Source organism: Bolinopsis microptera, chromosome 1 (genome assembly GCF_026151205.1).
Source record: "Bolinopsis microptera isolate Bmic1 chromosome 1, MBARI_Bmic_1.0, whole genome shotgun sequence".
Classification (NCBI taxonomy): domain Eukaryota; kingdom Metazoa; phylum Ctenophora; class Tentaculata; order Lobata; family Bolinopsidae; genus Bolinopsis; species Bolinopsis microptera.
In genome coordinates, this window is record NC_087072.1 from 290,871 (window position 1) to 304,215 (window position 13,345).

The 13,345-nt window shown below is 38.8% G+C and overlaps 2 protein-coding genes across 2 annotated transcripts in view; one reads left to right on the forward strand and one right to left on the reverse strand.

Moving 5' to 3' along the window:
- Positions 1–13,345, forward strand: part of LOC134816918 (transcription activator BRG1-like) — a 762,051-nt gene that overhangs the window by 251,250 nt on the left and 497,456 nt on the right. The window lies entirely within an intron of this gene.
- The window catches only part of LOC134810930 (laminin-like protein epi-1), a 42,690-nt gene that overhangs the window by 17,299 nt on the left and 12,046 nt on the right, over positions 1–13,345 (reverse strand). Inside the window, 17 exon segments of the mRNA XM_063821530.1 lie at positions 926–1,060; positions 1,166–1,289; positions 1,605–1,710; positions 2,415–2,519; positions 2,865–3,005; positions 3,441–3,565; positions 3,695–3,779; positions 4,170–4,327; positions 4,552–4,668; positions 6,775–6,967; positions 7,374–7,437; positions 7,555–7,654; positions 8,380–8,515; positions 8,865–8,970; positions 9,138–9,283; positions 9,762–9,875; positions 12,391–12,569. Coding sequence (XP_063677600.1) covers positions 926–1,060; positions 1,166–1,289; positions 1,605–1,710; positions 2,415–2,519; positions 2,865–3,005; positions 3,441–3,565; positions 3,695–3,779; positions 4,170–4,327; positions 4,552–4,668; positions 6,775–6,967; positions 7,374–7,437; positions 7,555–7,654; positions 8,380–8,515; positions 8,865–8,970; positions 9,138–9,283; positions 9,762–9,875; positions 12,391–12,569 — 2,134 coding nt within the window.

The following is a 13,345-nucleotide window of genomic DNA, read 5'->3' on the forward strand; positions in this document are numbered from 1 at the left end:
TGGGAATTTTATATTATATAATATTATCGTCTTAGTGTTCTTATTGTTAGTGTTATTGAGGGGTTGTTAAATAAGAAGTTTCTAGTCAGCTACACACAGCTACTTAGTCAGCGTGTAAACTGTAAAGCTTATAGGATTGATAAGTAGTGCACGTGACATGGTGACGGTTCTAACAGACGATCAGAGCAACACACACTACAGGGGACATCAGGTTCCTACACTACAGGGGTGTAGGAATGACACACTCAATGGAGTAGAGTTTCAGCTAATCTAATTGAACACCGGATAAGTTGAAAAGTTGAAATATCATCTCTGATAATGGGATCATCAGTGTACTGGGATCTTGTGGAGCTGGTATCCGATACCATGTTATCCGATACCATGTATAGAAAATCTATTTTTACAGCTTTATGAACTGATTAATTGTGAAAAGCAACATTACGAAGAGTAAAACACTAACTTGACATCTACTAGCGTTCTCATGATCTCCTCAATAGTAACTAGTAGTGTAACTATGGTAACTAGTGTCTAGTAGTGTAACTATGGTAACTAGAAGAGTAAAACACTAACTTGACATCTACTAGCGTTCTCATGATCTCCTCAATAGTAACTAGTAGTGTAACTATGGTAACTAGTAGTGTAACTATGGTAACTAGAAGAGTAAAACACTAACTTGACATCTACTAGCGTTCTCATGATCTCCTCAATAGTAACTAGTAGTGTAACTATGGTAACTAGTACAGTGTAACTATGGTAACTAGTAGTGTAACTATGGTAACTAGAAGTGTAACTATGGTAACTAGAAGAGTAAAACACTAACTTGACATCTACTAGCGTTCTCATGATCTCCTCAATAGTAACTAGTAGTGTAACTATGGTAACTAGTACAGTGTAACTATGGTAACTAGAAGAGTAAAACACTAACTTGACATCTACTAGCGTTCTCATGATCTCCTCAATAGTGGCCTCCCTGCCCTCCTCGTCAACTGAGAACCAGTGTCCTGTGTCCAATATCAGTGTGTACGGAGTGTAGCTGTCAGGCTCTGGTAGTGCCAGCTCCCTGAGAAATATAAGTTACTTACAACTGTGAATATGATTATGAATATGAATACATAATACATATAAATATAAATATAATTTAAAAGTGTCAGTAGAAAGCACCCACGTATAAATTCCGGTCTCTGCCCCCAGTACGTCCACTCTAGGAGCTCTGGTAGCTGCCCCTCTCCGGTTAGGGAAATATCCCAGGTTAAACTTGAACTGTCCTCCATACGAGTACATCAGATCACCTGAAATACAGTTTAATTGTTATATAGCTTAAATAAATACAGTTTAATTGTTATATAGCTTAAATAAATACAGTTTAATTGTTATATAGCTTAAATAAATACAGTTTAATTGTTATATAGCTTTAATAAATACAGTTTAATTGTTATATAGCTTAAATAAATACAGTTTAATTGTTATATAGCTTAAATAAATACAGTTTAATTGTAATATAGCTTAAATAAATATCAGTGTACCAATGATGGTGAAAATGTTTAACTTTTTGTGATATTTTGCATTGAAACATGTATTTTATTTGGATAAACTACTGAATTAACCTTTGTAAGGAGCAGGAGCGAGCCAGACAAAGTTAGAGGTCCTCAACTGGATAGAGATGGAGCTGCTCAGTACAACTAGCTCGTATAGTCCGGGATAGGTGGTACTCTGGTGCAAGTTAGTTAATTTAAACAAGTAGTTACTACACTAGTAACCTAGTAACTACACTAGTAACCTAGTAACTACACTAGTAACCTAGTAACTACACTAGTAACCTAGTAACTACACTAGATGGAGCTGCTCAGTACAACTAGCTCGTATAGTCCGGGATAGGTGGTACTCTGGTGCAAGTTAGTTAGTAACTACACTAGTAACCTAGTAACTACACTAGTAACCTGGTAACTACACTAGTAACCTAGTAACTACACTAGTAACCTAGTAACTACACTAGTAACCTAGTAACTACACTAGTAACCTAGTAACTACACTAGATGGAGCTGCTCAGTACAACTAGCTCGTACAGTCCGGGATAGGTGGTACTCTGGTGCAAGTTAGTTAATTTAAACAAGTAGTAACTAGTAGTAGTAGTAAATCTTTCAAAGTACGAAATATCTCTTTAAAAGAGCATCCTAGGCACCTTATAGATATCAAAACGCATAAAAAAGAAAACAAAAAACATCAACCATCTTCTAACTTCTTCCACTCCTCCCTATCTAAAGCTAAAAATCTAAGGTCTTCGAAATCAGTCAAATTCTTAAGTCTAATATCAAGATTTAGTAACTACAAAGTTAATTAGAAAGTGATTCACTAAAGTGAAATGTATGATAATATAGGATTATTAAACATATTTCGGAGGTGTTTATAAAACTCACCTCCTGAACGAGCGGTCGGAGAGAATTTCCACTGGTAGGTTTCTCATCACTACTGTCTATTATCAGCCACCCCTGTGTGTCTGCTTCCTCGAACTCTCTACCGATCTGAAATTAGTTGAGATGTGAGTTATGAAAGTGAAAGTGAAAGAGAAAGTGAAAGCCACCCCTGTGTGTCTGCTTCCTCGACATCTCTACGGATCTGACATTAATTGAGATGTGTCATGTGAGTTATGACAATTTGGGTATGTTCACTACAATACATTTTCTCTTTTCATTCCATCTATGTAGGGTGAAAGTGAAAAATAAGTGAAAGTATAGCAGTACCTTGTAGAATGCCATGTCAGCAATAGTACAGTTATCAGTGTAGTAACTACACTAGTAACCTAGTAACTACATTAGTAACCTAGTAACTACACTAGTAACCTAGTAACTACAATAAAATAGCAGTACCTTGTAGAATGCCATGTCAGCAATAGTACAGTTATCAGTGACTCCAAAACAGAAGCATTCCTGACATCCCTCAGTTCGGTCCTCTTGTAAGTTGTAGTGTCCGTACTCGCATTCGTCGCACAGCAACCCGGTCACAGATTCCTGAATGCGAGCTGTGTCAACCAACTTCAAAACAGATTTAAGTTATAGTTTTATACGCTGTCATAACCTTCATATATATGTAATTAAACCGAAAAGGAATTCAGTGAAAGAGAAATTAAAATAGTGAGTGAATGTACTCACTTCACATGAAAATAGTCCAGTTACATAGTTTCAAATAAAACCGGCACTGCTAAAGTGAAAGTGAAGGTGAAAGTGAAAGTGAAAGTACTCACCTTACAAGGGCACTGTCCAGTTTCATGATTACAGATAGTTCCAATACTGATAAAGTGAAAGTGAAAGTGAAAGTGAAAGTGAAAGTACTCATCTTACAAGGGCACTGTCCAGTTTCATGATTACAGATAGTCCCAATACTGATAAAGTGAAAGTGAAAGTGAAAGTGAAAGTGAAAGTGAAAGTGAAAGTGAAAGTACTCACCTTACAAGGGCACTGTCCAGTTTCATGATCACAGATAGTTCCAATACTTCCTGCCTCGTTGCATCCACAGGGCTGACAGGTTGGGAAATTGGTTCTGCCTTCAACACACCTCTCACACTTGATACCTGAAAAGAGGGGTATTACATGAGGGGTATTACATGAGGGGTATTGGTGTTACGAGAGGGGTATTGTATTCTAATCACATAATTTATATGCTTTACTCCATTTTTATGTAAAAAGAAGCACTGTCTCACCTGTAATTGTATCGTTCCTACAGAAGCACTGTCCTATCTCGTCACAACTGGCGTCGGTAGACCCCTCCAAGTTACATTCACAATCCTGGGGATAAACATATTATTAGTATTACAGATAGTTACCAGAAACCTAGTTACTAGTAACCTAGTGACCAGTTACCGTTAACGAATAAAAGATGACAATCAGTTATCACAGTGCAGGGGTATAAAACACATGACACAAATTATTACACATTATTACACATTATTACACATTATTACACATTATTATACATTATTACACATTATTACACATTATTACACATTATTACACATTATTACACATTATTACACATTATTACACATTATTACACATTATTACACAGCTAAATTCAGCTATATAAGAGCCCCATGAACTAATATAAGCACTAAAACTGCACCCAGTTACTATGGTAACTTTATAGTAACTACGGTAACTGAATAAAACTGCACCCACCCTGCATCCCAGCACATCGTCGTAGTCGAAAGAGTCAGCGTCGCACTGGTCGCATCGCTCACCAATAACATTGGGGGCACAGTCACACTCTCCAGTCACTTCATTACACACACTGGAGAAACCGCTCCCTATCATAGTACAGCGCGCTATCGGGCATTCTGGGGGGGATAGATAGATTAATTAATAGTTACTACACTAGTAACCTAGCAACTACACTAGTAACCTAGCAACTACACTATCATCGTACAGCGCGCTATCGGGCATTCTGGGGGGGATAGATAGATTAATTAATAGTTACTATATTTACTAAATAGTAACTATTTTAACTAAATAGTAACTATGTTAACTAAATAGTAACTAAGGGAAATAAATAGTAACTCACCCTGACAGTCTGGGAAGTTGAAGAATCCTGAAGCACATCTATCACAGTCCTGTCCAATAATATTAGGTTTGCAAGTACATTGTCCTCCGTATACGTCACACACTTCACTCAGGGATCCTGCAAAGGAATCATAACTATGGTAACTATGGTAACCAGGCTTCCCTCTGAGTCCATAGGTGCAGATTTCGTTTTGAGGTGAACTTTTAAGTTCCCGAGAAATTTTCTTAAGTTTCCTTTTTTTTTTCCTCCTCGGGCACATTCGTAACCTACGGGCCAGGTAAACCTAAACTACATATTGACCGTTATGTACGTCGGTATCTGTTGAGGAGCCAAATCATCTGAAAAGCCCTTAACCTATATTTTGCTCAGGCACGTAGCTAGGATTTTTCTTTGGGGGGGGGGGGGGGCTGTCGGCGAGCGACGCGAAGCTGCAAGCTGTGGCAGGGGTCTGGGGGCGCGGCCCCCAGCGGGGTCCAGGTAAGGGGCGGACCACATTGGCGGGGGCGCGGCCCCCCGGAAAAATTTTGCGAAATAGGGTGTTTTAGGCTAAATTGAAAGTTTAATGAATTTAAAAAAATGTATGGTTTGGAATAATCATTGCCTACAATCCTGACCTGAGTAATTTACCCCTTTGAGACTTTATTTTGGGTTGAAAATTAAGTTTATCGAGAGGAAGTGAAAAATCTCTGGTTCAAATTTGGATTTGAAGCCATGTTTAATTTTTTCTGTTGAGGTCAATTTTTTGCGCAGAAAGCGTTCGATTTTAGGGGAAAAAATTTATGTTTGCTTTTAATTTTTATGGTGCCGGCGGCACCTGAAATCGACGAAATCTGCAGGGGTGTCCCTCTCAACCTCAGGACTACGGACACAAGTAGTCCGTTATAAAAACCCAATAGCTATTAATCTATTATCAGGAAACCAGTAACTAGTAACCAGTAACCAGTAACCAGTAATCTAGTAACCAGTAACCTAGTAACCTAGTAACCTAGTAACCAGTAACCAGTAATCTAGTAACCAGTAACCAGTAATCTAGTAACCAGTAACCAGTAACTATTATCAGGAAACCAGTGACATAGTAACCAGTAACATAGTAACCAGTAGCTATTATCAGGAAACCAGTAACCGAGTAACCAGTAATCTAGTAACCAGTAACCAGTAACTGTTGTCAGGAAACCAGTAACCGAGTAACCAGTAATCTAGTAACCAGTAACCAGTAATCTAGTAACCAGTAACCAGTAACTATTATCAGGAAACCAGTGACATAGTAACCAGTAACATAGTAACCAGTAGCTATTATCAGGAAACCAGTAACCGAGTAACCAGTAATCTAGTAACCAGTAACCAGTAACTGTTGTCAGGAAACCAGTAACCGAGTAACCCGTAATCTAGTAACCAGTAACCGAGTAACCGAGTAACCAGTAATCTAGTAACCCGTAACCTAGTAACCTAGTAACCAGTATCCAGTAACCAGTAACCAACAACCAGTAACGAGTAACCAGTAACTGTTGTCAGGAAACCAGTAACCGAGTAACCAGTTATCTACTAACCAGTAACCGAGTAACCAGTAATCTAGTAACCAGTAACCTAGTAACCTAGTAACCAGTAACCAGTATCCAGTAACCAGTAACCTAGTAACCAGTAACCTAGTAACCAGTAACCAGTAACCAGTAACCAGTAACCAGTAACCAGTAACTGTTATCAGGAAACCAGTAACCAGTAACCAGTAACTGAGTAACCAGTAACCTAGTAACCAGTAACCAGTAACCTAGTAACCAGTCACCAGTAACCAGTAACTGTTATCAGGAAACCAGTAACCAGGTAACCTAGTAACCAGTATCTAGTAACCAGTAATCTAGTAACCAGTAACCGAGTAACCAGTAACCGAGTAATCAGTAATCTAGTAACCAGTAACCGAGTAACCAGTTATCTAGTAACCAGTAACCGAGTAACCAGTAATCTAGTAACCAGTAACCTAGTAACCTAGTAACCAGTAACCAGTAACCAGTATCCAAGTAACTAGTAACCAGTAACCAGTAACCAGTAACTGTTATCAGGAAACCAGTAACCAGTAACTGAGTAACCAGTAACCAGTAACCAGTAACCAGTAACCAGTAACCTAGTAACCAGTAACCAGTAACCAGTAACCAGTAACCAGTAACCAGTAACCAGTAACCAGTAACCAGTAACCAGTAACCTAGTAACCAGTAACCTAGCAACACTTACCCTCGGGATTACAACCACACTCAGGTAGCCCATCATAGAACTCAGCAGCTATAGTCAGATATCCTGTCCTGCAGAACTCCTCCTCACTTTCCACAGTACAGTTGTTAGTAAACTCGTCAGTACGTACGAGGGGCAGGGGCTGCACCAACGCAGAGGAGGATATTGTGGTCACTGTAGTCGCTACTATCTCGTTCTGGGGATTTTACCAAAATATAATATGTGAATATTTATAGATAAGAGTGCCAGTACAGCTTCAGTCAACCGACTATCCTGAGGAGCAAATGTCTTGCTTGACAAGATATTAGAGGGATGTTTGATATTCACACAGTATTAATATGAGACCTAATTACACACTACACACACATTGGCAAGCAAGGCTGTCTAATAAGCTAGGTGTTTGGTTTCTGATGTGTCAACAGTGATTTGGTGTCTAAATCTACACCATGATGGAGAGGTTAAGGTACAGGGATTAAGGAGGGAGGGAGGGAGGGAGGGAGGGAGGGAGGGAGGGAGGGAGGGAGGGAGGGAGGGAGGGAGGGAGGGAGGGAGGGAGGGAGAGGGAGGGAGGGAGGGGCTGAATAAAGCTTAGATAAACTCACCAATAAAATACACTTCCCGATAGGTAGATCCTTCAATGTCATGTAAACGTATCTCGGTTCAAATCTGAGGGGGATATTGTCAAACTATTTACTTTATTTCCTGGTGTTAAATTTGTTTAAAAACGTACAGCTATTGATAGAAACACCAAAAGATTGATATGTAATGTGTTTTAGTGTTTACCTGAGGAAAGGTGTTGTATAAAGATCAGACTCCTCGTCCATATTCATAACAAGTGTTCTACACACACTGTACCCGTTACACGGGGAGAACGTTATTACTCCTGAAATAAGAAACTCAAGTTAGTAACTACACACACTGTACCCGTTACACGGGGAGAACGTTATTACTCCTGAAATAAGAAACTCAAGTTAGTAACTACATTAGTAACTGCATTAGTGACTGCATTAGTAACCACTTATCTAGTAATCAGTGACCTAATTACTTAGTAACCAGTGACCGAGTTACTTAGAGAAAAGAGTAAGCAATTAGGACAAAATATTGACAAGTTCAAGACAGTTAAGATTATATTAAAGATTACATTAAAAGCAGGTTACGAAGCAGGAGATTAAAAATGGCGGGACACTGCATCAGACATCCTAAGCTACTTGCTAGTGATTTAGTCTTATGGGAACCTATGAATGGTAGAGCACAGCAGCGCACTGCGCAAGGCCGACCAAGACAAAGCTACTTGTCTATGTTACTGAAGGAAGTTGGGACAAACTCTAAAGAGGAACTGCGAACCCTGATGCGGGACAGGAATATATGGAGGGAGTTATCTGGCGTAGATCGGACTTAGCTCCGACATAGTAGTAGTAGTAGTAGTATTACAGTAAGATTACAGTAAATATTACAGTAAATATTACAGTAAAGATTACAGTAAAGATTACAGTAAAGATTACAGTAAAGATTACAGTAAATATAACAGTAAATATTACAGTAAAGATTACAGTAAAGATTACAGTAAAGATTACAGTAACTACTAGTAACCTAGTAAAGTAGTTTTACCTTGTCCGACCTCCTCTTCCTCACTGCTGTAAGACACGGAAACAGAGAAGTCCTGCAGCCCCGTGTAGAAGTACTCCAGAACCATACGGTAAGTAGTAGGGTTGTTAACCAAGTTCACTCTCACTTCGTAGTTAACCTGGGGTAGGAGTCATTCACTACTAGTAACTGCTATTTACCATTTAACCACTGGTAACCACTGGTAACCACTGGTCACCACTAGTAACCATTAGTAACCACTAGTAACCACTAGAAGTCACTAGTAACCATTAGTAACTACTATTTGCTAGAAACCACTATTCACTACTAGTAAAGTAAATATATCTCGCGTTCCACTGTCTTCTAGAAGCAACCAATATTAAGAAGTCTTGACACCCCCCCCCCCCCCCCCCCCCCCCCCCCCCCCCCCCCCCCCCCCCCCCCCCCCCCCCCCCCCCCCCCCCCCCCCCCCCCCCCCCCCCCCCCCCTATTAAGAAGTCCAGACTAACGTCACTTGATCCACATATCTGTACAAGCTCGTCGTAGTTGGTTCTGGGCTCAATATGGTCGTCAGTTATCGGACCTACTTGGTTCCTGTCATCATCAACTAGATACCTGGGTAATGTTGGCAATTAGAAGTGTGGTGTTATTTCCATATAAGGAGTGTCACGTGGTGTTATTTCCATATAAGGAGTGTCACGTGGTGTTATTTCCATATAAGGAGTGCAACGGGTGCTATTTCCATATAATGAGTGACATGTGATCTCACTAAAAGAACGTACCCCTTGGTAGCAGGTCTGAGAGTGCGAGGATACGCTACAGGGAAAGTGTTCACAGTGCAAACTCCATCTACTCCTGTCATGCAAATGTATTGGGGTTTTAGCGCGTAGATCAGATCATCTGTGTTAACTACCAGGTACATCTTACCCTGCAGGATAAAGAGGGGTTATTAGTAACCTAGTAACTACATTAGTAACTTAGTAACTACCTTAGTAACCTAGTAACTACACTAGTAACCTAGTAACTACACTAGTAACCTAGTAACTACACTAGTAACTTAGTAACTACACTAGTAACCTAGTAACTACACTAGTATCCTATTAACTACACTAGTTACCTAGTAACTACACTAGTAACTACACTAGTTACCTAGTAACTACACTAGTATCCTAGTAACTACACTAGTAACTACACTAGTAACCTAGTAACTACACTAGTAACCTAGTAACTACACTAGTAACTACACTAGTAACCTAGCAACTACACTAGTAACCTAGCAACTACACTAGTAACCTAGTAACGACACTTGTAACCTAGTAACTACACTAGTAACCTAGTAACTACACTAGTAACCTAGTAACTACACTAGTAACCTAGTAACTGCACTACTAATATAATAACTCTACCTCTATAGGGTTTGGAATATCCTCATTAAACTTGACACTAAGTTCTCCAGGAACACTGTTGTAAATAAGGGGCTGCCCGTGCTCATCTCGTACTATAGCTCTGCACATCTGCAGCTGAAGTAACAAAGTAGTTAGTGACCTGTATTAGTGACCTGTATTAGTGACCTGTATTAGTGACCTGTATTAGTGACCTGTATTAGTGACCTGTATTAGTGACCTGTATTAGTGACCTGTATTAGTAACCTGTATTAGTGACCTGTATTAGTAACCTGTATTAGTGACCTGTATTAGTGACCTGTATTAATAGTGACCTGTATTAATAGTGACCTGTATTAGTGACCTGTATTAGTGAATAGTGACCTGTATAAGTGACCTGTATTAATAGTGACCTGTATTAGTGACCTGTGTTAGTGACCTGTATTAGTGACCTGTATTAGTGACCTGTATTAATAGTGACCTGTATTAATAGTGACCTGTATTAATAGTGACCTGTATTAATAGTGACCTGTATTAATAGTGACCTGTATTAGTGACCTGTATTAGTGAATAGTGACCTGTATAAGTGACCTGTATTAATAGTGACCTGTATTAGTGACCTGTATTAGTGACCTGTATTAGTGACCTGTATTAGTGACCTGTATTAGTGACCTGTATTAGTGACCTGTATTAGTGACCTGTATTAGTGACCTGTATTAGTTACCTGTATTAGTGAATAGTGACCTGTATTAGTGAATAGTGACCTGTATTAGCGAATAGTGACCTGTATTAGTGACCTGTATTAGTGAACTGTATTAGTGACATGTATTAGTGACCTGTATTAGTGAATAGTGACCTGTATTAGTGAATAGTGACCTGTATTAGCGAATAGTGACCTGTGTTAGTGACCTGTATTAGTGACCTGTGTTAGTGACCTGTATTAGTGACCTGTGTTAGTGATCTGTATTAGTGACCTGTATTAGTGACCTGTGTTAGTGACCTGTATTAGTGAATAGTGGCCTGTATTAGTGACCTGTATTAGTGACCTGTGTTAGTGTCCTGTATTAGTGACCTGTGTTAGTGACCTGTATTAGTGACCTGTATTAGTGACCTGTGTTAGTGACCTGTGTTAGTGACCTGTATTAGTGACCTGTATTAGTGAATAGTGACCTGTATTAGTGAATAGTGACCTGTGTTAGTGACCTGTATTAGTGAGTAGTGACCTGTGTTAGTGACCTGTATTAGTGACCTGTGTTAGTGACCTGTATTAGTGACCTGTATTAGTGACCTGTGTTAGTGACCTGTGTTAGTGACCTGTATTAGTGACCTGTATTAGTGACCTGTATTAGTGACCTGTATTAGTGACCTGTATTAGTGACCTGTATTAGTGACCTGTATTAGTGACCTGTATTAGTGACCTGTGTTAGTGACATGTATTAGTGACCTGTATTAGTGAATAGTGACCTGTATTAGTGAATAGTGACCTGTGTTAGTGACCTGTATTAGTGACCTGTAGTGAATAGTGACCTGTATTAGTGACCTGTATTAGTGACCTGTATTAGTGACCTGTATTAGTGACCTGTATTAGTGACCTGTATTAGTGACCTGTATTAGTGACATGTATTAGTGACCTGTATTAGTGAATAGTGACCTGTATTAGTAAATAGTGACCTGTGTTAGTGACCTGTATTAGTGACCTGTATTAGTGAATAGTGACCTGTATTAGTGAATAGTGACCTGTGTTAGTGACCTGTATTAGTGACCTGTATTAGTGAATAGTGACCTGTATTAGTAAATAGTGACCTGTGTTAGTGACCTGTATTAGTGACCTGTATTAGTGAATAGTGACCTGTATTAGTGAATAGTGACCTGTATTAGTGAATAGTGACCTGTGTTAGTGACCTGTATTAGTGACCTGTATTAGTGAATAGTGACCTGTATTAGTAAATAGTGACCTGTGTTAGTGACCTGTATTAGTGACCTGTATTAGTGAATAGTGACCTGTATTAGTAAATAGTGACCTGTATTAGTGACCTGTATTAGTGACCTGTATTAGTGAATAGTGACATGTATTAGTGAATAGTGACCTGTGTTAGTGACCTGTATTAGTGACCTGTATTAGTGACCTGTATTAGTGACCTGTATTAGTGAATAGTGACATGTATTAGTGAATAGTGACCTGTATTAGTGACTTGTATTAGTGACCTGTATTAGTGACCTGTATTAGTGACCTGTATTAGTGAATAGTGACCTGTATTAGTGAATAGTGACCTGTATTAGTGACCTGTATTAGTGACCTGTATTAGTGAATAGTGACATGTATTAGTGACATGTGTTAGAGATCTGTTAATAACTAAATTTAGTAATTATATTACCTTACAAGACATATTTATATGGATCATAATTAGCGGGGATCGTAATTATGGGGAACGAAAATATGGGGATTTTTTTTCAGAAATTCAGTTATTCAGTACGAAATTTTAGAAATTCAGTACGAAAATATGGGGATTTTTTCCCATTTTTTCCAAAAATCCCCGAATTTCGTACCATATAAATATGTCTCGTAAGGTAATTTATATAAGATAATTGAATAATTAAATAACTAACAAGACGTTACCTCGTTACAGTCATGTAGCGTTACAGTAATAATTACCTCGTTACAGTCATGTAGCGTGATGTATCCAGTTTTCTCCACATCCCCATCAGTAATAGTAAGAGTCATATCATCAATTGTACTGCTGTTGTAGAGGAAGTCCAGTATAATAGAGTGAGCTCCCGCGTCCTCCACATTGAACGTAGTTTCCTCTCCGGACAGATCTACGGGGTTGGGCCCTGAGCTCGGAGTAGGGCATCACAATCTACATGCAACAGTTACATAGCAACAGTTACATAGCAACAGTTATATAGCGACAGCTACATAGCAACGGTTATATAGTAACAGCTACATAGCAACAGTTACATAACAACAGCTACATAGCAACGGTTATATAGCAACAGCTACATAGCAACAGTTACATAGCAACGGTTATATAGCAACAGCTACATAGCAACGGTTATATAGTAACAGCTACATAGCAACAGCTACATAGCAACGGTTATATAGCGACAGCTACATAGCAACGGTTATATAGCAACAGCCAAATAGCAACGGTTATATAGCAACAGCTACATAGCAACAGCTACATAGCAACGGTTATATAGCAACAGCCAAATAGCAACGGTTATATAGCAACAGCTTCGTAGCAACAGCTACATAGCAACAGCTTCGTAGCAACAGCTTCATAGAAACAGCTACATAGCAACAGCTACATAGTAACATAGCAACAGCTACATAGCGACAGCTACATAGTGCATTGCAACAGCTAGATAATTTAACATCGAAGAATATTTTCCGTCAAAATCAAAAAGTTCGTGACGAAACCATTTCAGACCAATTGAGGAACGCTAATAAAGTTAGTAGAAATGATGAAGATATATCAAGACGATATTAAATGTCAGAAATTAAAATAAGGACTGGAGATCCTACTCAAAATACAATTTTCTGTTGATTTGTCAAAAACAAAATTACATTTAAATGTATTGTATGATCGAAAAAGGCAAAAAACAAA